Here is a 27,391-nt window from a genome sequence, read left to right as displayed (position 1 = left end):
CCACTATTGTGGATAGTATTTACATGAGATTTTCCACTGAATTTCACGTAAAAATGCAAATGCACACGAAACTTGTTCACTCTGTATAAACTGGTAAGAACGGCAGTGGGTGTTTACATGCAGTGAAATCTGGGTAATGGGCAAAAATCAACATGTGCCAATAAGTTTATTTTTAGACCGTTTATGACCTTAATCCAATAGAGGAAAACCATTCAAGTCATTTACATGACCACCTTGCACGTTATCTGCTTATTAGGCATAATCTGTGTAAGAACATGCATATAAACACGCTCAATTTTCAATCATGCTAAATTGAAATAAGCTCTGACACCGCAGAATGTTTTTGTAAACCACAGATATAAGGCCTTTTTTTAGTCCGTCATAATCAGTCAAATTAGCTGAAGTAGGATCTTGACAATCAAACTGTAGTTGATCTTTCAATCAGATGACAGAGCACCAGACAAGAGAGTAAAGGTGGTGTGGTAACATATTCTCCTATTTTGCATATTGACTTTAGTGTCATATAAGGCTGTTGTGAGCTCAGTGTGGTGAAGGGCATTCAGAGCATCAGATGAATGAGGACAATAGCTGAAATGAATATCCACAGCAGGTGAACCTCACAGACCTATTGTAGCAGGTCAACAGTTGAGACATAAATCACGTTTCTGGCAGAAGAGAGTGCTGACAGCTTGTTCATTAAAAATAAATGGCATTATATCAAAGCTGCATTGTCTTCCTACTTACAAAGCCCAAAACACCCTTTTGTTACTCTGCATTCATCTGGCATTTTATCCAGGTGTGCAGTATTGTCATGTTTTGTTTACCATAGCCTTTGTTTTTTGACCATCCTGAACCACTAATACAGCATGCATATTAAAACCAACAAAAACGTATTTTTCTCAAGAACTTTGCATTTTGGAGCAACATTTGTGAGGTGTGAATGTGCTGGGATGAACATATTTGTACAAACTATTCAGCTATTACTGACTGGTTTACTCCGTGATGTTAAAACTGACATGGGCAGAATGATTTTGCAATGTACCAGAAGCCAAAAAGAAAGTTATGTATACATCCTTTCTTTATTGTACACTACAAATGTCAATAAAAGCATTCTTTATCAAACCTGTTGAATATACAAATATATGCCATATCTCTCAGCCACATGACACTGAAAATGTATTCTTACATCAATAATCTGCAATGTAGAGTAGAATAAAAGGACACTTTTCCTTTAATGAGAAGTCAAAGGAAAATTTCAGGAAAAACAGTTTTTCATAGTCTCGCATTTAATTACAAAAATGCTGAAAGTTGACAAACTTTGTATGAAATGGAAGGGAGAGTAGAATGGTGCCCATAGAATGAAAACATAATGATGAGTAACATGACCAGACAACCGAGAGAGAGTTGAGCATAAACCTTGACAATTATGGAAGAACCAAAAATATAACGAAGAATCAACATTGACAGTGCAATTTAAGACGGGACAAAGCACAATTTGTGACTGGAAATTATGGCCCTTCAAATGTGCCAGAGATGTATTAAAGGGATAGTTCACCCAAAAATGAAAAATCTCTCATTTACAACCCAGATGGGTGACCCAAACATAGAATTTTATTAGAATATTTCATTTCTGTAGGTCCACACAATGCATGTGAATGGTGACCAAAACTTTGATGCTCCAAAAATCACATAAAGGCATCATTAAAGTAATCCATATCTTCTGAAGCGATCCACTCTGTATATTGGCAAGATTTCCAGTTTAAAAGGAGTTGTATTTTGGTCTGTCATAACCCAAAATCAATTAAATGGCTCAATAAGATGTGGATTAAACTACTGGGGTCTTCTGGATTAATTTTATTCTGCCTTTGTTTTTTTGGAGTTTCAAAGTTTTGGTCTCCATTCACTTGCATTGTATGGAGCTACAGAACTGAAATATTCTCCTAAAAATCTTCATTTGTGTTCTGCAGAAGTCAGTCAGTCATACATATCAGGGATGGCATGAGAGTGAGTAAATGATGAGAACATTTTCATTTTTGGGTGAATTAATTTGTCTTTTAAAAAACAAACAATTCACACATAACTGAAATGAACAGACAGATCTGAACAGAATAAGAAGTAGACTCACTGACCTAGATTGCACATTGTGTGGGCAGGAAAAATTAAATGCCAGTTTATTCTGACAAAATTTTAATCCAACAGATCAAAAAACATTAAAGGGGCCTTTCAAAAGTGTAATTAAGAAGTAAATATTAAACAAACAAGTTTTAAATCTTGTGTTTGACTTAAATCTTATATATCACAATAAATTATGTGCACACTAGACCACAATATAAACATGGCTAAAGTGCCTGGAGTAATTTGCAATCCCTATAGAACAAGAGACCTTGAAGTGCAACAACAGAAATAATCCAAAAGATTTGAACTCATAAATAATGTCAGGGAAGTTTTATATATGTATACAAATGAACACAGAACCTCTCTAGAATGCAGAAGACTAACTTTGCTAAGTATTAATGGCAACTGAACTGGTTCAGAACTCAAATGATATACAAGTGCTCGTTACATCTGCTTTAATTAGTAAAAGCTTCTCTATGGCATTTATGTGAAATAACATATAACAACAGTAATCTGGCACAACATATGCACAATTAACCCGTGTTAAACCATGCAGTGAATTTATATAAGTTGTAAACAAGTTTTGAAATGTCTGAAAATATTTGGGATGCAAATGCAAACCTTTTTGCATAGCTAATCGTATTTACCTCATTTGCATAGGTCACACATTAGTATTAATGGTATGACAGCAACATGTTCCTTGTGTGAGGCAAAACAAATGAAATCATTCATCTTACTGCAGCAACAGCTTTTACTTTGGCATTAGTGTGCATCCTAAGTGCATCCCAGAGCAGAAAAAAAGGTTAGCTCTCATTGGCTTCAACACAAATGCACTAATGTAACAGTTGGGATTAGCGTTATTATAAAACCAAGAGGCAATCCATCTCAAAAGGCAGATTTAAAAGCAATATCAATCTCACGCAGTGTTTGGACATTCTCCTGCTCCCCTTATTATTATCTACTGTATTTTTAATCACCCCCAACTATTACATTCTTGTCTAACCTCTTTTACCCTGATGAAACAAAGCTAACTGCCTCTGTCAGTGACGACATCTATCTGTGAATGGCTCAAAGCACAGAGAGTGTGTTGAGAAATGTCCGGGCATTATCCATCTTGTGTTGAGTGCCTGAGGCTAGTAGCACTGTGGAGCTTTCACCGTCCATACCTTCATCCACTCTGATCTTAGGACCTGAAAAGGAGTGACACTGAAGGGTAAAGTGTAATCTAGAAACATGATCTATAAGTTATCTGTCATTAGGAAAAAGGAAAAACTCTTACTTCGTGAAGATGTTTTGTACATCACAGTGTCAATTACAGCAGTACCTAACATAAAGAATAAATCAAAATTAACAAACACTTGGGAAATAGCATGTCCTTTTTAAAGGTGCACAGTAATATTCTGTTTGATGTTGCAGTGACACCTAGCAGCATAGATGCAGCATAATGCAAAAACAGATGTTCTTAGTTACCGATGTAATTGTGAAATGTGCTAATTGAAGTCAGCCATGATTAATCATTAATAAGCTTCCCAAACTAGAGTCAAGCTAAAAAGTAGCTAAATACAATAAAGCTATTTAAAGAAAATATTTTTAATTAGTATATAAAAATGATTTGTCAAATGTTTTAGATGATTTCATTTGATCATGATTTGAAGCTTGATCACACTTCCTTGCACTCTGCACATGAGTCAAGTGTGAGGAAGAGTAATTGAGCTTCGAATCATGATCGCAACTAGGAGACTGCAGATGTCAACATTTATAAGGAAATAGGAGTAGCACTTTGGTCTGTTCTATCCTATCCCCAAACCAGTCATATTGTTTCAGAAGACATGGATTAACCCACTCAAGTCTTATGGATTACTTTTATGTCCTTTTTGGAACTTGAAAGTGTAGGACCCCATTGACTTCCATTGTATGAATATAAACACATCAAAATACATTTTTTCAGGGTACCCGCAGATTCAAAGCAATGAAAATTAAGACTTTTTAAGGCCAAATAAAAAGAAAAATTGAAGACTACTTTGGCAATACAATAAACAAACAATAATTAGCAGGTAAATACAAAACCACTGAGGCTACTTGGATGTCTCTGGACATGTTTTTTTTTAATATATTTTATTGTGCATTTATGTGTTTTCTTTTTTTAAATAATATAACACAACATTGATACTCTAAATGAATTATGAACGCATGTAGCCTAAAGTATGAAGCCTATATTGTGACATTTCTGTTTAGTCACTTGTTTTCCAGCAAGATGTGAGTGCCATGTAGGGCTGGGCGATATATCGAATATTAACAATATCATTTAAATAATTTTGGTGACGATGTAAAATTGACCAATATCGTAAATATTGTGATGATTTTGATGTGCTTTCATTTCACGATCCTTCAGGGCTGCACAATTAAAAAAATAACATCAAAATAGCAAGATGGTTATGATTATTAATCCACAAAAAGATGTGATTTTAAAAGACAGATAAACACAGTTTGTGTGTGATTAAGAACAAACCGATGATGCGCTGATCTGTGTGCACATGGCAGTGATCTCAGATCAGTTCACGTCATCGTGAAATCAAAGTAATGCTGGTTCAATTACAAACATTAGTAACCGCTACCAAGTTATTATACAAATGTGGCACAGAATAACAGAAAAGGAGGAAATTACAGCATTTCATACACATTTTACACAAAGACCGTTTTCACAGACTGTGATGATGCGTTTCCGCTTATTTAGCAGAGTAAATCTAGCAAATTTTTTATATGATATTTTTTAATATTGAGTGTAAGTTTATAACATTATGCTTTGTGTTCTATTACCCTGGAATTAGTTTTAAAAAACTAATTATTACAGCTGCGAGGGGTTTTTAGGCATCTTCTCCCAATTTACTGTCTCAATCCACCACTCTATAACATTTGAATGACTTTCCAGAAGAAGAAAAAAAATTGTGTTTCTTTTGCTCTTGGAGGAAATGGGTAAGTAAAATAATATTTGTCAAAGTTTACCTTGCAAATATTTACTTCAGCGTTCCAAAACCCAGAGTGTGAAAGCGGTCTATTGCCTTTTCTGTGTTTAAATAAAAGCTCCTTGTGAAATTGAAGTAAATACGACAGCACTTTCTGTCAAAATGAAAGCCCCAGGTGAAGCTGTAGTAAACAGGCCAGAAATACATAACATTTATTCAGATAATAATTATAATTCAGCATTATATAATAATCAACCAGATGTGTCCCACAGTAATAATTTAGTATTAAGCAATGTTCAAATGGGATTTAAAACATAAATTGGTGAAATAGTTTTGCATACCTTGTTAATTCACCAAAAAGTATTAGTATAAACATTTGAAGGTAAATAATGATGTTTTTATTAAGCTACAATGTATCATTGTGTACGAAATATAAATATAAAGTACATATCAAAGAAAATGATTGAATTTCATTCTTCCTTGTGCTTATTTAATGAAAAATTAATTATTATATTTGTATTTAATGTCTTTAAAATATTTAATCTTCTTGGCTAAAATGGTCTCGATGAAATGATGGTTCCTCTGTTAAAACAAACAAAATTAAAAAAATTAAAAACACTTTTGAGCCATTTTTGAGCAAATACATAATTATCGAGATATATATCGAATATTGTCAACAGGCTGAAAAATATAGGGATAATTTTTTTAAGACATATCACCCAGCAAAAGCACCATGTTTGATTTTTAATGGGAATGGAAATGAGGCTGTGAGGGATAGACATCTCTTCAATTCGCATGAATGGTATAAATCTATAAAAAGCTCCAAGATCCCATCTGATTTTGTCTGCGGAACGATCTAAAAACACTTGAAACTTTAGTACAGGTCAACGAAGAGACTGTACGTCTATCCCTCACAGCCTCGTAATTTTCGTCAAAAAATAAATATGGCGCTGCTGTGAATAAGGTCTTATTTTTTCTTGCCAGATACCTTTAACAAATACTTTTGTTAAAGGTTTGCCCTTTAACAGGTAGTTAAAGGGCAGTTAATTTAAAAATGAAATTTCTGTCATCACTGATACACAAACCCTTCACCACAAAGGCCTAGGACACAAAGTGCTGAACTGGGAAAGAATCCTTCTTAGCTAGTTGGTCTTAGAGCTGACATTACAATCTAAAACATGCCCAGCTAAACCCTAGAACAAAACTCCAGCTAAACCCTAGAACAAAACTCCAGCTAAACCAAATCAAATTATTGAAATAACCAAAAATTAAACATATCTGAAACATTGGACAGAAACAACAGCTCAACAAAGTAAACTGGAATGCTATCTGCTATCCTAAACAGAGAATACAACCTGGAAGAATACCTGAGCAGATTCACCGACCCTGCGATATGTCAAGTCCAGCCACGACAAAAGGACAACCAGTGGAACAGAACCACTACCAGACAATAACCGAAACACTGTGCCACAAGCATAAAATGGAAAACAGAGCATAACAAAATGCTTTTATTGACACTTTTTACTATTCCTTTATTTTGTTGTATTTTTTAATCATTTTCTTTAACTGCATGTACAGTTGAAGTCAGAAGTTTACATAAACTTTGGCTGAAGTCATTAACTAATTTTTTAACTACTCCACAGATTTCATATTGGCAAACTTTAGTTTTGGCAAGTCGTTTTGGACAGTGGTTCTCAACCTTTTGACTCCAAAGCCCCCTCAATGTCCAAGACAATATTTGAAGGCCCCCTCGACCGAAACTAGACTATTTTTGTCTGATTCAAATAATTAATCATGGAAAAATCTTTATTCTAGAAGTTTCAATAATAGGCATATATCTTAAAGTATTCAAGTTGAATTATTTTAATATTTATTTCAAATTAAATAAACCTGAGGAATTGTGCTGAGGCCCCCTAGTTGGTCCCGACCACCAGGTTGAGAACATCTACTTTGTGCATGACACAAGTAATTTTTTTCAACAATTGTTTCAAGACAGATAGTTTCACTTTAAATTGACTATATCACAATTCCAGTGGGTCAGAAGTTTACATACACTAAGTTAACTGTAACTTTAAGCAGCTTGGAAAATTCCAGAAAATGATGTCAATCCTTTAGACAATTAGCTTCTGATAGTATAATTGGCTAATAGGAGGTCTACCACTAGATGTATTTTAAGGCCTGCCTTCAAACTCAGTGCCTCTTTGCTTTTGACATCATGGGAAAATCAAAAGAAATCTCATCACCTCAAAAAAAGACTCGAAAAAGAAAAAAGGTGGACCTCCACAAGTCGGTTTCATTCTTGGGAGCAATTTCCAAATGCCTGAAGGTACAACGTTCATCTGTACAAACAATAGTACGCAAGTATAAACACCATGGGACCACACAGCCATCATACCGCTCAGGAAGACACATTCCGCCTCCTAGAGATGAACGATGTTTGGTGCGAAAAATACAACAGCAAAAGGAACTTGTGAAGATGCTGGAGGAAACAGGTAGAGAACTATCTATATCCACAGTAAAACGAGTCCTATTTAGACAGAACCTGAAAGGCTGCACAGCAAGGAAGAATCCACTGCTCCAAAACCACCATAAGCAGTTTGCAGGTGCACATGGGGACAAAGATCTTATTTTTTTGGAGAAATGTCCTCTTGTCTGATGAAACAAAACTTTTTTTCTGTTAGGCCATAATGACCATTGTTATGTTTGGAGGAAGAAGGGTGAGGCTTGCAAGCCAAAGAACACCATCCCAACCATGAAGCAAGGGGGTGGCAGCATCATGTTGTGGGGGTGCTTTGCTGCAGGAGGGACTGGTGCACTTCACAAAATAGGGTCTTCCAAATGTACAATGATCCCAAGCATTCCTCCAAAGTTGTGGCAAAATGGCTTAAGGACAACAAAGTCAAGGTATTGGAGTGGCCATCACAAAGCTCTGACCTCAATCCGGCAGAACTGAAAAAGTGTGTGCGAGCAAGGAGTCCTACAAACCTAACTCTGTAACACCAGTTCTGTCTGGAGGAATGGGCCAAAATTCCAGCAACTTATTGTGAGAAGCTTGTGGAAGGCTACCCAAAACGTCTGACCCAAGTTAAGCAATATAAAAGGCAATTCTACCAAATTCTAACAAAGTGCATGCAAAATTCTGACCCACTGGAAATGTGATGAAAGGAATAAAAGCTGAAATAAATAATTCTCTCTACTGTTATTCTGACATTTCACATTCTTCAAATAAAGTAGTGATCCTACCTGACCTAAGACAGGGAAGGTTTTCTACGATTAAATTACAGGAATTGTGAAAAATGTGAGTTCAAATGATTTTGGCTAAGGTGTATGTACATTTCTGACTTCAACTGTATATGTATGTAAATTTAATGTTACTATGCTATGGCAGTGTAAAGCTTTTACCATGCCAATAATGCTATTTGAATCTAAATCTGAGACTGAGATGATTTTGACACAGATTCTGCTTCATACCACAAAAATTAAGACCTCAGCAAACTAAATTTAAGACTTCTTGTAATTTATTTAAAGCTGAACTATGTACAATATTTTTATTAAAAATAAACACATTTCCATTATTGATTGAGTACATAAAGAATCAGTGTTCAGAACAATGTCCTTACCTTACCCGATTCATTACAGTAAGCCTATAAAAATGTTTTTTTTTTTTTTTTTTTGAGCTGTTGGGTTCGATTTGGAGCTAAATCAATGGTTTATGAAGTTCATTGTGTCGTTACGTCATGTTCCAGCTGGAGAAACTAACTGCGCTGTTGAACTCAGTTCAGTAACATTCACACAGTTCAGGACAGCATCCTTGCAGTCAAGATGGAAGTTTATCTATTATCCGTTTGGTGAAGTTGTTTACCTGCTTGGTTGGATATGTTTTCTGGTAGGGTTGTTGAAGCTTATATTGCTTGTATAATTGCATGGTATTATGAATCAAACTTTACCCATGTGTTATCAGATCGGTATGTATCTATATTGCTCGGTGAAGTTATTGCGACGTGTTTAATATGTATGACTTCTGAAACTGACTTCTTTTAATTGTTATATTGCATATTTAAGCATATTATTTTTACATTTAATAAAGTATATTTTATCCTGATCATTATTGAATCCTCGTATTTATTTTGTTTATTGTGAGCATTGAATAGACATGCTATTGTAGTAACTGAGGCTGGACAATATAGTATAAAAATAATAAAGTCATCCATTGAACTCATATAGCCATATCATGAGTTTAACTTCTTAAATTGAAAATTGTAGTACAATTCAAATATTAGCTGATAAAACACTTATATTTAATAATTATATTAAGATATACTGATGATGACTGAGGAGAGTCCCCTGTTCTCTATTTAAAAGTGCCAGAAAAGCACATATTCAAATATGTAAATAAGAGTGTTTTTTTTATCTTCATCAAAGCAAGTGATGTCTCCATTTTAAATGTTTAATCATATATCAACATGAAAATAGCACGTTATGACTCCGGCTCCAATCATGATCTCACACAGGTGATGTTAAGGTAAGCTCAAATTGGGAGATTCATCCGCCAGAGGAGCGGTGTCAGAACACTGACTGACGTAATTAAATGTTTCTGCTTGCAATTTTAAGTATCAACCACAGATGTCGCTAGAGAGAACAAAGTTGCAGTTTTTTTTTTGTTTATCCCTTTTTCTCCCCAAATTGGCATGCCCAATTCTCACTACTACTTACTAGGTCCTCGTGGTGGCGTGGTTACTCACCTCAGTCTGGGTGGCGGAGGACAAGTCTCAGTTGCCTCCGCTTCTGAGACAGTTAATCCACATATCTCATCACATGGCTTGCTGTGCATGACACTGCGGAGACTCACAGCATGTGGAGGCTTGTGCTATTCTCTGCAATCCATGCACAACTTACCACGTGCCCCATTGAGAGCAAGAACCACTAATCACAACCACGAGGAGCTTGCCCTATGTGACTCTACCCTCCCTAGCAACCGGGCCAATTTGGTTGCTTAGGAGACCTGGCTGGAGTCAATCAGCACACCCTGGATTCGAACTCGCAACTCCAGGGTTGGTAGTCAGCGTCAATACTTGCTGAGCTACCCAGGCCCTTACATAGAGCAGCTTTAAGATATTTAAGACTTTTTATGGCATTACATTTTAAAAAGTAAATTTAAGAATTTTAAGGACCCACAGGTACCCTGGCAGAAAATAATTCATACAAGTTTGAGGCTACGTCCACATTAATATGGATACATTTAAAAACAGCGTTTTCATTTTTGACATGCTCTCCATCCACTTTTCTAAATGTTGCTCATCCACACTGAAACTAATTAAATCTCTTAATTGTGCATGCGAAAAATTGCTGTCGCATGTACGGTTTGAAATGCAATTATCCTCTTGTTCTGTCGCCGGACAGCAATTCAGAGTAAACTTCATGTCGCCTTTGAAGGAATGTGAAGGTTGTACAATTTAAGTAACATTTTTCAATTAACAATGCTATCAAAATGAGAAACGGCACAACACCTCTATAACATGGGCTGCCATGTTGATTGTTTTGGGTTGAATGGATCACATGACTGTGTCACAAAACAAATACGTCAATGTTTTCAGATATCTCAATTTTCTGTGTCCACACTACAATGCAAAGACAGCTTTATCCAAATTGATCCACTTGGGAGATCCTTTTTGAAAAGCAAAATGGAAGCATTTTGCTGTCAAAAATGCTGTCTAATTGAGGATGGAAGACAAAAACCCAGAGAAAGGTAGAGTGTAGAGTGTGGACCTGACCTGAGATGGCATAAAGGCTAATTTACACTTACTGGGCAAACAGGCTTCTTTTAGTTCACCTAACACTGATGATGATTAGTTTGTTGATATTTTGCCTGTTCATGCACATCTCTGAAATTCTTGGCCTCTTTGGCTGGAAAAATACGTTAAAAACTGTGAAGTCACGCTCAAAACTAATTTTAAAACGACACTGAGCATAGTATGAATGCCAGATTTGTTCATCTATGGTGCTTTAGTTCATCCAGGAGAAAAAAGTTTGGCTTCTTCAATAGTATAAATTAGACTTACGGGTGAGTATATGAGAGAATTATAATTTTTGGGTAAACTATACCTTTAAGGCTGTGCAGGGCTCAAGTGAATAAGTAAATAATTGACTATATGTGAACTCATGAATTTACATGAACCATCTGAATGAACAGACAAACTAAAATGACTGGATTTCCCACCCGGACTGGATTTCCCAATGCTAAATAGAAGTAAATCATTTACTTTTACTAGTTCAATATCATAAAATGTCAGAAAGAACCAATTCACTTAAATGATTCGTATTTCACAGCACTACATAATAGAGAAAGGATGGTATAGGTGAGTGCATTTGATCACTACCTCGGGTCCTTTGCTGTGTTTGCAATATGATACAATGGGACAAACATAGAGTTTTGTGATGCTACAGCACTACTCGCTGGAAAACGTTAGCTTGTTACTAGAAAAGTTGGTATTGTAAAAATAGCTGAGCTAGTGTCACACTACTGAAAAATGTAGTTAAGTTAGTAAATCACAGTAAACCATCATTGACTTTGTTTGAACTTAGCACTGACCTGTGGCTCATCCAGCACTAGCCATCTTTCTGTGACTGTTTGGAGATCCTGCCCACTCAGAGGCTCTCTGAGACGCACCCTTACCTCCAGACGACCACCTGTGGCCTTCCGCCCATCCATAACCTACATTCGCAAAAAAAAAATGTCAATAACATAAACATACATTCCAACCGCAAATGTAATCATAGCAGTTTTGCTATGTGTGAATGTACGCTTTTAGCTCAAGTTCACTGATGATGTTTGCTTTCTTACATCCAATTCCTACGCATATACTATTGCAAACCACAATTCTGGATGAACGCCAACACAGAAAAATGAGTGTGGATAAACAAAGCTCACCTCGACTATTTCCCTCACTTCACTTTCAGCTTCCAGTTTTTCCAGTTTTAGGTGGGCTGATCCTACTGGTCTGTCACTCCTCAGGAAGCCACTGTCATAAAACAAAGAAATCAGTGTTACTCTCAGAGCAGCCTACATATACTGACCAAACATGTATGTTAGCAGGAACAGAACTCAAAACAGGGCAGCATTGGTCAGATATTTACCAGGGTTTCTAAATTTTTGGACCAATGCATTTCCATTATTTAATTTTTTAGATTATTGAATATAACATTTTTAAAATAACATTAATTCAGACTGCTTTGTTAACCGTTTCCACCAATTCACTGAATCATTCTTTTTGACTTAAAAGAATAATTTGCTCACAAATTGGACTAGTATGGCTTGAGAGCACATTTTACTCACAAGCTCTACAAACAAGCAATATCTAAAATAAGTAATCTTTAAATATTTTAGAGCAGAGCAAACTTCAAAAATATATGCTCACTGAGCACTTTATTAGGTACACCTGTACACCTACTTATTCATGCGATTATCTAATCTGCCAATCATGTGGCAGTAGTGCAATGCATAAAATCATGCAGATACAGGTCAGAAACTTCACAGCAACCATCAGAATAGGGAAAAATGTCATCTCTATGATTTCAACCATGGCATGATTGTTGGTGGCAGATGGGCTGGTTTGAGTATTTCTGTAACTGCTGATCTCCTGGGATTTTCATGTGCAACAGTCTAGAGTTTACTCAGAAGTTCTGAAGCAGCAGTTCTGTGGACGGAAATGTCTCGTTGATGAGAGAGGTCAACAGAGAATGACCAGATTGGTTCAAACTGACAAAGTCTACGGTAACTCAGATAACCGCTCTGTACAATTATAGTGAGCAGAATAACATCTCAGAATGCTCAACACATCGAACCTTGAGGCGGATGGGCTACAACCTCAGAAGACCACATCGGGCACTTTATTAAGACCATAGTGTTCCTAATAAAGTGCTTTGTGAGTGCATATTCATTACAGAAATGTGTAGAGGTAGACGATATATAGGTTTTAGCTTTTGTAACTATCGGTTATCGTGAAAATTCAATGTCGATAAACATTGTTATACCTCTGTGGCCGGTGCTGGAGGATTCAAGTTATAAAATCTTGGTTTAACATAAAAGAGGCCTCTAGATGTGAAATAAAAACAATCACTGACACCTCCTGAGGATTTGCAGATTTGATAAAGATGCATATTTTGTTATATTGATTAGATCATCAAGTGTTCTAAAGTGAAGCAAGGGCATCAGCATATATATTGTGTCTCCAACTTAATTTCTTTTAAATATTAATTAACCTTATTTCTTATTTAACCTCATCTGATTAAATGTATATGTACAAAACCCTTCATCTGGTGGCTCTACATGAAATAAAAAGCTTAATTTAGTAAATGCTTACATATAGAGAATTGTAACAGAACCAAGTCTCCATCATTACAAAATAAGAGTAAACAGGGTATTTTGGGCTTGTTTATAGTTAAATGTCCCATATAAGGACTTTATTAATTTTGTACTTTTGTACTCCAAACGGTTATTGGTCTTTTCCACCTTAGTTATGGGTATTGGCAAAATCCACTATCGGTCAACCACTAGAAATTTACATGACTTTTCCAGGCCTGGAAAACACAATTTAAAAACACAAATATCCCTGATTTACTGACATGTTGGTTTTCAAATACAAATGAAAATAAAAGAAACGGAGTACCAATCTGATAATAATGATAGTACATTTAAAATAGGCCTCTAGGTCTCCTCATCAAGTTATTTGATTATGTGGAGATGTTAGGATAAACACAGGGGTTATATATTACAGGAACTCTTACCCTTTGTGCAGCACTTCCAGCTTTAGGCCTTTAGACTGTACCACTCTCCTGAAGCCACGGTGGTTACGGTTGATGTTTAGCTTGAAGTTTTGGTCATACTCTGCCAAGATGCAAAATAATGTCAACACAGCAGTAATGAAAGCTGCAGTTGAGAACATAAACACATATATTCAACAAAAAGCTACTGTAAAGAAAATTGCATTGCAAAATCTTATTATTACATCACCAATGTAATGGTACAGAAATGAATAGCTAAACATTTTTACCTGGGTTGTTAGTATTTTTGATGACTGATGTCTTATGTCTTTGAGGTTGATCCTAACATGAACACAGACGGTGTTAAAATCAAATAAATGATTAGGTCAATTACACAGATTAATGAGCAGGTACTCACCGAACTGGGATATGGAAATTCAAACTTGACATAGGCATCCAAGTAATTTGATGCAACACCTTTCAAAAGAGGCAGAAGAGGAGAGGTTTGAATAGAAGATACTGTCATCATCTTTATGATCAAAGTATGAGTACTGAGGCTCTTAAAGAACTTTAATTATTAGTAAAGACTGGATCAATGAGTTGTTAAAAGTCTGCAGAGGCAACACAAGGCTGGATTACACTATCCAACTTTAACACTGAATTGTAATTGAGCAGAGTATGATGATCATCGGCTTCAGTCTGCAGATTTTGGGCCAGTCGGAGTTGACATATTTCACAGAATATTGTGTAGTAAGTATACTATGGGTACAGACTCCGATTTCTTACTCTCAGACTATTATTCAGTTTAGTCGAAGGATATCAAACATGTTTTAGAATCGACAATACAGGAAATACCATCATATATGATGCTCTACAACTTAAATCTGAAGTCAAATGGTGAAGATCCAACATAAAACGAATGTCCGGAGCAACGCTAATTGAAGCTGAAATGTTAATTCAGTTGTGGCAGCAAAATAACACCTCTATGATGTCGACAGTAGGAGGCTGTGTGATTGCGTGCAAGTTTAAGTCAGACTGACTTGAAAGCTGGGTGACATGTGATCCTCAGTCAATTGGTGTAAGATATCCAGTTTTTTCTGTAGCCATATACAGTCTTGAAGTGTGTGATACCTAGTATTTTTGTACTCATTTGGGTGGTGCAATCCAGACTTCAGTTGTTCTAGTAAGTATGTTTAACACTTACCAGAGGGAGCAGGGAGGTTCATCCCCCTAACAATGACTACAACCATGTCTGTACTACTAAGCTCTGGAAACATCCTAGAACAGAAATAAAGACAGAAAAAAGCAATGAAACTTCCAATCCCCACAATTACCGTGTTGTTACATATTTTCAGAACAGGAATCTGCATTGCATTTGCAACATCTGCAGAGATTATTACAGACCTGACAGTGCGGTATGTTCTCTCCTCAAAATGATGTTTAGGAGGCTGAAGCCCCCTGTTCTGAGCCAGCTTAAGAACCTCCAAACTCTTTTTACACTGTTCGGCCATTTTCTCAAACCTAGAGAGGAGCAATGGCAATAAATAAATAGCTCAAAGAAACTATATACTGTATGTGAGACATCTACTATTGTATCCATACTTGGTTGTCTCTGCAACATTCCCCATGTGCGTGAACTGCTTGGAGTATGTTACACATTTCTGAAGAAGAGAGAAAACAGGTTCTACTCAAACAATCCACACATTCTCTCAGCTACTTCATTAAATCACTGCCTATTTATTACCTCATGCTGCTCTTTGAGTAGTTTGTTAAGCTGAGTGTAGACCTCCTCAGCCTTCTCAGAGATCTGAACATCACTGTGATGTACCAGAATGAAGTCCTCATCCTCATCTCCAGGTGGTGATGGTACCTAAAGACAAACACAATTCAATTCACACTAACATTCAATTCTATAGAATCAAGACCTATACTTGACAGATGTGTCCTCAACAAATACAAATCAAGAAAGCTTTTATACAAAGTAAAAAGAATCAGGGTCTCAACTTTGCCCTATATTTCTCCTAAAACATTTGATAACACTACCATCCTTAGATTTTTTTAAATAATTTATTACAGAAACAGGCACACAGTGCAGTAAAAATAATGTATTATTTATGTAATGTATCAAATAACAGCAAATACCTTACCTTGCTTATGTCCACTGTTTTGCCACTGCGCACTACTTCTAACAAGGGATCCAAACCCTTTGCTGTGCGCAGGAAGGTCTTGGCCTGCTCTAGATCATTATTCTGCTTTGCTTGCAGTGCTGCTTTCATGTACTGTTTTCTTCGGCCCTCCAGAATCTCAAGCTGCTGCTGAGCTGAGAAGACAATAACCAGAGCACAAAGCACAAACTGAAACAAAGTCAATTTGATAGGAATTTTCTGTGCCTCTCACATAAATTTGTCAAAAATAGGACAGCATCTTAATCAGTTCTACTGGGGTTCTAACATACACAAGCATTTGATTGTTTAAGACCTCCACTCGTTCCCAGCTGAATTATCACACTCAATACACAGCCTGTTGCTTACGATTTCTGCTCCGGCATTAAGTGGCCCATTCTGCTGATTTAGGATCAGTTTCCCAAAGCCAAAACTTACGATAAGTGGAATGTGAAACTGACTCTAGATCAGTGGTTGCGGATAACATGCTTGCTGCATTCATGTGCAGAGAAAACATAGCTATATACATTTTAAAATAAACTTCTCTTAAACAAAGGCAGTTTTATTTGTGGATTAAATATTAGGTTGTTTTAGTAGCATTAAAAAATGTATTACATTATGTCTCCACTTTATATAGAGCATGCTTGCAATTTTCAGAAGCACCCTCAGCAGTTTTCATCTGGAACCAGGCCTGATCGTACCATACTGGTAAAATATAACTCTACCAGTGTCAGGCAGACTCCCTCGTTTGGACATCCTGTCTGGGGAAGGGGTCCTCTTGGGCTCCTGTACCGTTGGCTGTACTGCAAGAGTGGGCTTCTTTTGGTTGTCTACTTTTGTACCCTGGAAGCCAAAATGGTTGTCAAACAAAGACTGTGTGCTCGCTATAAAATACTTTATTCAAAACGGTGTTATTTAAAAAAAAAAAAAGGAACAACTTAAGGACATTTTATGGAAATTTAAATGGAAAAACATTTGCTTCTTCTTTCACCTTCTCCTCCCCATTTCCATCTTCCTCCTCATCACCAGCATCAGTTTCATTAGATGTCAGCTTATTGGCCGTTTCCAGCACAGCGGCCAATCCTTGCTCTGGTGAAGCAGCCTTCTGTCCTGGGATTGGAGGAAACCCTATAGGGAACATTTCAATTTGATCTACATTTTTTTTGGCAGGCGTTAAAGAAAAGTAAATATGTGCCTGTAGCACTGTAGAACATGTTGCTACTAACACCAAAGTAACAGGTTCAATTCTCAGGGAACACATGTTCTAATAGTATTTATAGCTTGGATGCACTGAGTTTCTTTAGATAAAAGCATCTGCCAAATGGATGAATATAATGCAAATCTATACATTACATTCTTGGATTTGGCAGTAGGGCTAATCTTCTCTATGTATTAAGGAAGAGTTCTGAGATCAAACAGTTTGAGTATCTAGAAAGGAACTGACCAGGAGGGGCTGGAAGTTCATCGTAATTGACTGCTCGACCAGCTTTATGGGCACGGATGGCAGCCTGGTATTGCTGCGGACCAGAGAAAGATCAAGGTTCATCAACTTACAACAAACACCCAGTTATCAGAATCAGAATCAGAATGCCTACAATGTGCTGTGCTATGCAAATGTGAATGGATTGCCACAATCCAAACTGATAAAATCTAAACAGGAAACACTGGGAGAGAATCTGAAAGCGTTATGGTAACATTCAATGGTGACTACATGCCATCGCCAACATTTGATGTGGCTGATTCTAGGTTCATTTTCAGTGTGAACTAACCTTAGCGATGCGGTCATGCATGCGGGCCTTGCGATCATCCCCGCTGGCTTTAGCTTGTGTGAAGGCCTCTTTGTATTTGGCCATCCTCTGTTCCAGAGCTTCAAGAACAGTTTTGGGTTGAACTGGGCCAGAAACATTGTCAGCTAAAAAACAAAACATAACAGAAATGCTCTTAGTAGCCAATTTAACTAAATTTATACAATACATACAGTAATTTAGGTTAGACCATAAATAGACTATTAAAAGAGAAACATACTCAGTCACTGAAAACACTACTCACCCTGCCCTTCAGGAGCAGAAGGGGAGACTTTAACAGCAGCCTGAGGTGCAGCCCGAGTAACTGTAGCAGCTAGGAAAATAATTAAACTTTTAAAAGCAGACTGAAAAACATTCCTGTATTCAAACAAATTTCAAAATCACAAACAAGTCTTTCAAGCTAAGTGACAACTAATATTCCAGTTGAATGTGACTTTTTAAATTGTTTTAGAATATTAATATTTTTAATACAATGTAACAGCAACTATTCTATTAAACTATAAGGCCTTAAAATACATAATATGGAAATACGCTTCTGTAGAGTATGTTTTTGTACATAGACAACACTTCAGGTCTAACCTTGAGACAGGGAGGGAGGAAGGGAGCTCATGTCCACCAACTGGCCTTTCTCCAAAGCCTCAATTGCTACATCGAATCCCTGAGCCAAACAAGCACACAACATAGTGGCTCTCTTTGTTACTTGCTACTAGTCTTGAATACCTCAAATAACTTCGCACAATTTTGTTACTAGTGAGTTATTAGATTTCATCACCCTTGTTGATGGGAACAAGAAGCTTGGTTATGAGGAATATCCAAAATTGCATGACAACATAGTTAAGGAAAATGGTAGATTTAAATTAATTAAATACGAAGCTAAATAAAAAAGTCCTGCTAAATTGCTAAATTCCCAAATTGAACAAAAGGTAGGTGAAATAAACAACATATTAACAATGTCTAATACACGTATATAGCTTTGCATTTAATTCACTCAAGCATAAGAATCCTGGCTTCGTACAAATAAAATACAAACACACACAACGTTTATGTGACTTGACAATAATAATAAAAACATAACACCCTTAGGGCTGATAAAATGCTTAAAGGCAAAAAGCCTTAAAAATGCTTCAACCATTTTCCTGGAGAGGAGGTACAGATTTTTTATTTATAGTGCGAGTTATTTAAATTAACGAAATAGGCCGTGTCCATCAAAGCATTTTTTGCAGCTGAGACGCTTTGGTTGCTATGATACGGAATATCTGCGGAAATAATGTGTTGCAAGTACCTACTTTCACAGATAGTTTGCGTTATCAACAAGTACTGAATATAAAAATGTCAGCACAAGGAATAGTACTTGCACTGGCCCTTGCTCTGGATGAAGGGAAGGCTAAAGCATTATTATTCATATTAATATTTTTGTAGTCCGGTAATGTCATCTGGTACAGACATAAATACTCAAGAGACCAGCAAACTTCTCCATTGTTGTTCAGTCATTGTACTAGTAGGATGTGAAGGTTGGTCGGTGTGGTATTTGTCCTGCCCCTCCTTCACTGTGATTGGACGGCTGGGTAAATAGTGACAGTGATGAGTGGTGCGTTTTACCCAAAGTTGAACATTTTTCAACTCTCGGCGAACAGAAAAAACGCCTCGTCACGCTGCTGGCTTTTTTAAATACGCGGCGCTTCCATAACAAACAACTGAAAAAATATCATGCTTTGATGGACACACAGCCATACAGTCAGCAACAGATATTGATACAGATTCAAAAAGAAACCAAATCTTACCTTGCTGGCCTTCATGTACACTTTGGCTTGCTCAATATCTCCTGCTTGTTTGGCATTGAGAGCTGCCATTCTGTACTCTCTCTGTCGCTCCAGTAGAATGTTTTTAGTGGGCTGTGTGACTGGAGAGTCTACTTGAGGAGCAGAGCAAACCACAATGAGCCCTTTACAAGAAGAACACTGTGAATGTCATACTTATAGGAAAATGAGCAAATCAGGAAAGGTATTTTCAACTTACTGTGTTTTTCCATGACTAACCTTTTTGATTCATTCAATCAATACATAAATATAATTAGCCTAGACTTTTTCTACAGTTTTTTTACGTGTATTCGGACAAACTATGACTACTATTAATGAATAATATATTTTATATTTAAAATAATGAAGAAATTATGCCAGTCTAAAGGAACAGAAAAGGCCTCCAATATACAACCCAAATAGAAAACCAAGTTGATCTGACCTCAATCATCTCTTAACCACATTCAGTGGGGTTCAAAAGACTAGTGAAAATGCTTCTGAGAGGAATGAGTGAGAAGTTTAACTGAAAAATATAGATGAAGTTCAGAATTTTTTAGAATTTGTCAAGTCCCCCTTTTGCATTAAAGACAACATGTACTCGTTTTGTGATGGACTCCACAGTTTATCAAAAACCAGATGATACACATTATTCCAGCATGATTTGTGAAGTATTTTGTGTGCTTCAGTGGAAGCAAGGAAATCTGACCTTTTTTACAAATGAGTTAACATGATCAATGCTCACAGTTTGCTTACATTTGATTAGTGACCAAGAAACAGAATCTTAGATAATCTTAATTTATTCTTCATTTTTATTAGCATAAAAAACAGACTTACAATTTGGTCTCAGACTTTTAGACCCCACTGTATATCTAAGCACCTCATCATCCAACCATTAAGAACATCACTAACCTAAAGGTGATTCAGCTGCACTTCCTGCATTTTCCTCATCTGGAGATGACAGGGAGGCTGGAGAGGTTAAACCAGAGGACTCCTCTCTAGAATTTGGTGCTGGATCCATGACAATGGATTCTGCTGAGACAGGAGAGATCTCAACAGCGCTGTCAGATTCCCCATGCTGAACAGGTAATGTTACTGGTGGGGAAGGAGGCCGAATGGGACCACTACAGGCCCCACATGCAACTGAAGGGGGAATCTCAGTTTCGTCAATCTTTCCTCCTTTCCGGACTGATGCCAGCATAGTTTGTAGGGTCTAAAAAATTCAAAAACATTCAAAGTAAGTATGTGAATCTCAGGGTTGAAAGTGAATCAATTATCATTTTTTTTTTTAGCTTTCACTTAAGAAGAGTTGTGCACTTTTTATTTTAATATATCTCTTTACATAAATACTATTTTCCACTTAAAAACTATAATTTCGTTATTTTACTCACTGATGAGCAAAAGGTCGAGGCAGAAATGACCATGTACCTGCAGGAAATGGCCATTGATGGGGAAGAGGACCCGCTGACTTGGTGGAAAACGAACAACAAAAGGTTTCCGTTCATGGCAAGATTAGCACGGAAATATCTGTGCATATGTGCTACCAGTACTCCATCAGAGCGGGTCTTCAGCACAGCGGGTAGTGTAGTTACTCCAATCCGCAGCTTATTAAAACCAGATAAAGTGAATATGTTGGTATTTCTGGCCAGAAACATCGAAATTTAAACATGGTCTATGGTGAAAGATATTAGACTTCTTTACGCATTTTTCGCCATCCGTTGCGGAGCTATTCGATTTTGCATATTATTTTTTAAACGTTCATTTGTGTAGTTCATATGACCACTTTACAATATTTCAATAACATAATTTATTTTGTAGCCTGTGCTGAAGTTAATTGTGCTGCTAATTATAAGTGAAATGTTAATGCCGAGTTTCGGTCTGAGTGTTGTTCCCGTTTTCTTGTTTTATTTGTTGTTCCTCTATGTTTTAATAAATGTGTTATTCATATTCACCTCGTTTCTTTCATTTGATTTGACATTATGGATTTATGGCCAAGGAAATTTTTCTTTAAAAGTATTAACCAGACAAAAGTTATTTGACGTTCGCTGGTCTGGGTTTATCTTAAACTGCCGCTTCAGTGTATACAAGAGCTATGTGACAATGAGCAAGATTTTCTGAGACACTACAACTACTAATAATTAATTAATAAAGGCTATTTTCTTGTAGCCTACAACATAAAATATTTTAATCTAAATGTATAGTGTAAGACATGTAAAAAAAAGACAAGAAGCTAACAATGTCAAGATCAATATTTGTGTAGCCTGCCTGACACGGTATTTTCACAGACTAACACGTCACGTCTCTGGCATATACTACAGTATTTAAAATAGCATATATGCATTAGTTATATTCTCAATTTAATTTACAGAGCAATCCCTGCAAAGTTTTTAGGTTAACTATAGAAGAGACTAGGATTAGTGAGTCACACTAGCAAGACTCGCAAAATGGGGCGTGGCATCAGGATGGTGGCTCTACATTGTGATGTTGGTCAGCCATCACGATGGACGATGATATCGTCCATCGGCACAACCCTAGCTGGAGTAACTCAGCACACCCTGGATTTGAACTCGTGACTCCAGGGATGGAATTCAGTGTCAATACTCACTGAGCTACCAAGGCCCCCTTTTACCTGCATAATTAATCAGCACCATTTAATAAATTTTCTGATGGGTGTTATGTGTGATGGCAGCGTATAAATGCAGTAGACACACCCATCTCTGCGATTTATACAGACGTCGCTTATCCCTTGTGAATTGACTGTAAACATTGAAGCAATTGAGACAGCCTAAACAGATAGAAGAACTGTGGCAAATTCTGCAAGAAGCTTGGAACATCCTTTCTTCCAACAACCAAGAAAAACTGTGTCCAGGTATACCTAGGTGAATTGTGGCTTTTTAAAGGCAAAGGTGGCCACACCAAATATTGATTTAGCTTTTTTATGTTTACTGGACTTTGTATGACATTAAGTGATAAATGAAAACTATTTATGTCAATAATTTTTAAGATATCCTCACTGTGCAACATTTTTCCCAAGTGCCTAAAACTTTTGCACAGTACTGTATGTCAGGGAAGCTAATCCCGTCCGAATGGGGCTTGAGTTTCCCAGCAATAAGTAGTGACAATGCAATGATTTGTGGCTGTATCAATCATTTGAGCTTGTTTGACTCTAAGAGTGCTGCGAGCTGATTTGCTCATGTGATTCTCATTGGCCATCCTGAGGAGAGATCAGACACGAGGTGCTCAAAAGCTGCTTGCAAAAAGCTGCAATGTGTTACAGATAGAAAGAAGAGTGGGTGCGATCTCTTGAAGGGGTGATGGAAGAGTGCAGCACCCGTCTGTGAAAGGAAAGCTGTGAGGGTTCGCGCTCCGAGAAGTGTATTTTAGAGAACACATGTAACTATTTAATATTTATACATTTTAAAATACTGTACAGTGTTTTGCTGAATCACTGTCCATTCGTTTTTAGCATTTTAAACCAATTATTGACCAACACTTACAATTTTCCATTCAAAAATAGATTGTAGATTGATGCATAAGAATTAGCAGGATTAGTAACGATGCATCAAGAAAACGAGTGAATCTTTACACCCCTGATTCAAAGATTTCACGTTTTGTCCATTATCACCTTAAAAACTTAAAAAGTGCATGCATAATTGATCCTGTTTTATTCCATAAAACTGCATGTTTTTTTTCCCTTATCCAAAGTTTCCTCTGAGTAGAACACTATATCCACTCACCTTAAGGCCTCTCTCATATCTCCGGGCTTTAGAGGACTCCCCTGCTGATTTGGCATTTGCAATAGCCATTCTATACATGTTTATTCTCTCATCTAAAGTGTGTTCAATGCTCCCAGGCACTGACGAGACCTTAGTTTCCTGTGGGAAAAAATGATATATGATGTGGTTCATTTATCTTATACATAGGCCATCAACAGATTATTGACAAATAGAGAACAACTGATGTAGTATCATGAAGAAAATCATATCTATTGGAGCAATTCAATGCTTTTACCAAGGCGATTCTCAGTGAACATGATAACTACATTCAAAGGAAAGATCCAAATCTAACATTCATATTACACTAGACATAGCTGCATAAGGTTAATTTGCTTATGAATTCCTGCATAAAATGTACCTGGCGTGCCGGTTCTGTTGAAGGAATTTCTGCACTAACTGGGGAGGCTGGGGTGGCAGCACCCGAATCTTTTATTTCCTCCTCTTCAACCACTTCCTGAAGCTCAGCCTAGCAACACACCACAACATACACATTTGCTATAACTATGGATGGGCATTTTAAGTAATTTTGTAATCAAGTAATCTAATACATTAAACAACGAGTAATCGATTACTTGTGCAATTGCATAAAAAACATCAACAAAATCAACAAGTGACAACAACAAAAAATGATTTGCACTTACACATAGAAACAAAGATTTCAAATCTTTTGAAGCAATACAATCACTTTAAAGAATAACATTTTGGGCTGAACTATTCATGTATGTACAATGCCAACTAATGCATTGAGTTGTACCGGCAAGATTTAGGTGAGAGAAAAAGTTTCATTATTGCCCACAGCAGGCAAAGACACAAAATAAAATACAACTACAATATTCAAGTAATGTTTTTACTTGTCAAATATTAAAAGATGAACAAGTACTCAAATAATCGATTACTTATGCACATCCCAGGTTATTACACATTACACAATAGGTGCTGAAAGCGAAAATAAACAGTCTAAAATCAAGATCTTTTATTTACCATGAGATCTTCATCATCTTCCAGATTGTCATCATCATCATCATCAAAGTCTTTCATGCATGCCTCCGCCATTTTTGCAATATCCTCCATTGGTAATGGGGCTTTATCGTAAAAAAAAAAAAAATGTATGTCAGTAAATCTGAAAATTTCACAAACCATTTTCAAGAAAGTTATAAAAGAGCAACCAAAAAATTCAGAAAATAACAAACAATCAGATTGATAACTGTGGCAATATGACAGTCAAAACCAGAACTACCACTATATGCACTATATACTGAATTTGAAGGAAATAGTTCACCCAAAATTTAAAATTCTCTCATCATTTACTCACCCTCATTTCATCCCAGATGTGTATGACTGTCTTCTTCTGAACACAAAATAAGATTTTAAGAAGATTAACTCTAAGAAGAACTAACTTTAGATGCATACAAAGCAAGTGAATTGTGGCCACAACTTTGAAGCTCAAAGAATCACATAAAGGCAGCATAGAAGTAACCCATATGACTCAAGTAGTTAAATCCAACAGACCAAAATCAAACTCCTTTTTACTATAAATCTTGACATTGCAGTCTCTAAGCACAATCATGATTTCAAGTAATACTTCATAGCCTTTGATGCATGCGCACATGATAGCTATGTTATGCTGCCTTTATGTGCTTTTTAGTGCTTCAAAGTTTTGGTCACTATTCACTTGCATTGTATGGACCAATGAGATATTCTTCTAAAAATCTCTGTTTGTGTTCAGCAACAGAAAGAAAGTCATACACATCTGGGATGGCAAATATGTTAGGTTGTGAAAGATAAAATCTGCATTCATAATACAAATTTGAATATGATAAGAATGGTAAATGGTCTGCACTTATATAGTGCCTTTTTAACATTAGCGGTATTCAAAGCACTTCACACTGTGTCTCATTCATCCATTCACACACCAATGACAGCAGGCAGCTATTGGGAGCAACTTTGGGTTCAGTGTCTTGCCCAAGGACACTTTGGCATGTGGAGTCATGTGGGCTGGGAATCGAACCACCAACCCTGCGATTAGTGACCGACCCACTCTACCACCTGAGCCACAGCCGCCCCTTAAGAAGAAACAATAATCTGATGCCCACTTTTGCCAGCCGTGTTCCCCCTTGCAGCCGGCGTTGGATTCTTCCCAACAATGGCAGCAAATTCTGCTTCTAAATCAGGGTCATTCATATCTTGTTCTATGTCCATCATATCCACTGGTTTGAAATCAATCAACAATCCCATCTGAGAAGAGAAAAAAAACAAACATTAATACACTGTTCACCTGTCATGGTCCACAGATGATAAGTTCAAAGAGGGCTCTCAACTCATAGACCCTGTTCAAAGCAGACAACATATTTGACCCCTTTGTTTACATGTTTCAGACAAGCTGATGTCATACACAACACACTCACCTGTTTGGCCGCAGCTGCGCCTTGGCCTTTCGGCGCTGCTGCTCGCTTGTTTTTCCTGCCAAACATCCCCTTCTACTCGTCTACTCGTTATAGGACAAACACTAACCTGAATGCCTGAGGACAGACTCTGGTGTGTAAATCAACGAGAAATGTCTGTCACGAAGGAGATATAAACGGTCTGCGTGTTTCTATCTTTAAGGTTTTGAACAGGAATTTAGAACAAACGACTGTCACATGTGCTGTTAACACGTGGACTGCTGACTCACCTCACTAATCCAGAAAACAGATATGGACTGTTAGTTCACTTTCGTTTCCTTGCCAACAGAAAACGGTCTCCACTTCCTCCTTCCGTCCGAAGTGCTTCATAAATCTGATTTTATTTAAGCTCTCTGTTTATATGGTAGAAACAACAACAATTAACGGATATGAGAGACAATATATAATGATTTGTCACGCTCTTATTAAAATCGCTTAATAGAGTGAAAGTATATACAGAATATATGACAACTGAAAATCCATTACGACCTCCCATTCGCCAGCTAAGCCATGATACTAGGACACTGGTGTATTATAGGTAAAGCGGTTTGAATGAATGTTAATGTATTTATATCTGTGTATTTTAAAAGAATAAACAGCGCAGCTCACAGCAGTGCCCATACCATTAGATTTGTTTTGCTGCACCGAAACAAAAACACCAAGACACGCCACGCCCAACATGAGCAAACCAAACCGTCCTTTAGCATTTTCAAAATAAAAGTCGCAACTTACCTTTTCTATTCGCGTTGGTTCCGTTTCACCCATAAATATAAAATGGTGGTGGTGGAAATAAATGGGTTTTACCATTACTTTTGCACATTATTATTGCAATAACATTGAAAACGCTTTATAATGGCAGTCTTGCCTCGAGATTGCAGTAATGGAACGCCAAATCATCACTTGCATATTAAGACGTCATTACACAGACGAGTTAAGCTTGATCTGTGCCTGCTCTTAATTCTGCATAAAGAAGCAATAAAAGCCATCATTACACTACAAAGGTGGCGCCAACCACCTTGGCTTCATTCACCAACAGTGAGGGTCTGGAGCTTGCTTTGATTATTGTTATTATTATTATTATTATTATTATTATTATTAATAATAATAATAATAATAATAATAATAAAAGTGGCATTAGTGGCTCAATGGTTAATGCTCAGGGTTACTGACCAGAAGGTCTTAGGTTCAAGCTCCAGCACTACCAAGATGCCACTGTTGGGCCCTTGGCAAACAACCTGTCTGCTCAAGGGGTGCTGTATCTTGGCTGACCATGAGCTCTGATATATGCAAAAAAAAAAGAAGTTCACTGTATAAATGTGTAACAAAATATTGGAAGTGGCATTTAGACAGTTTAATACTGCACAGAGGTGGCATAAATGCTGCAATATACAATTATGAATACAAACATATGAAATAAATGAGAATATGAAGTTGTACTTTTAAATATGAAACTAAATTATGAAATATATGCTCTATCATGACAACAACCAAGTTTAAGGCTCCTCTGATGCTGCATTTAATTTACACAACACAAAAGTAGCGTCAGAACTACCTTTGATACTCAGGGCCGAGGTGG

General features: G+C 36.8%; 1 protein-coding gene across 7 annotated transcripts; it reads right to left on the bottom strand.

Moving 5' to 3' along the window:
• Positions 1–3,165: 3,165 nt before the first annotated feature.
• Positions 3,166–26,490, bottom strand: LOC127648750 (coiled-coil and C2 domain-containing protein 1B-like). 7 transcript variants are annotated; one of them, XM_052133488.1, is made up of 27 exons: positions 26,439–26,490; positions 26,046–26,168; positions 25,780–25,906; positions 25,468–25,609; positions 24,356–24,456; positions 23,733–23,840; positions 23,336–23,473; positions 20,511–20,811; positions 19,587–19,717; positions 18,385–18,463; positions 18,050–18,118; positions 17,770–17,912; positions 17,445–17,517; positions 16,992–17,128; positions 16,726–16,843; positions 15,986–16,158; positions 15,583–15,708; positions 15,441–15,499; positions 15,243–15,359; positions 15,043–15,116; positions 14,257–14,315; positions 14,129–14,180; positions 13,863–13,962; positions 12,007–12,097; positions 11,668–11,790; positions 3,395–3,439; positions 3,166–3,305 (listed from the first exon to the last, which is right to left on the bottom strand). In XM_052133488.1, the coding sequence occupies exons 3-26, from the start codon at positions 25,843–25,845 to the stop codon at positions 3,428–3,430; spliced, it is 2,592 nt and encodes an 863-aa protein (XP_051989448.1). In that variant the 5' UTR covers positions 25,846–25,906; positions 26,046–26,168; positions 26,439–26,490; the 3' UTR covers positions 3,166–3,305; positions 3,395–3,427. The 7 variants fall into 7 exon arrangements, with proteins under 7 accessions (XP_051989448.1, XP_051989452.1, XP_051989450.1 ...); XM_052133492.1 differs by having other exon boundaries at positions 25,780–25,893; XM_052133490.1 differs by having other exon boundaries at positions 26,425–26,448.
• Positions 26,491–27,391: the final 901 nt, after the last annotated feature.

This window comes from Xyrauchen texanus, chromosome 9, assembly GCF_025860055.1.
Source record: "Xyrauchen texanus isolate HMW12.3.18 chromosome 9, RBS_HiC_50CHRs, whole genome shotgun sequence".
NCBI classification, from domain to species: Eukaryota; Metazoa; Chordata; class Actinopteri; order Cypriniformes; family Catostomidae; genus Xyrauchen; species Xyrauchen texanus.
This window is presented reverse-complemented; position numbering and strand designations above follow the sequence as displayed.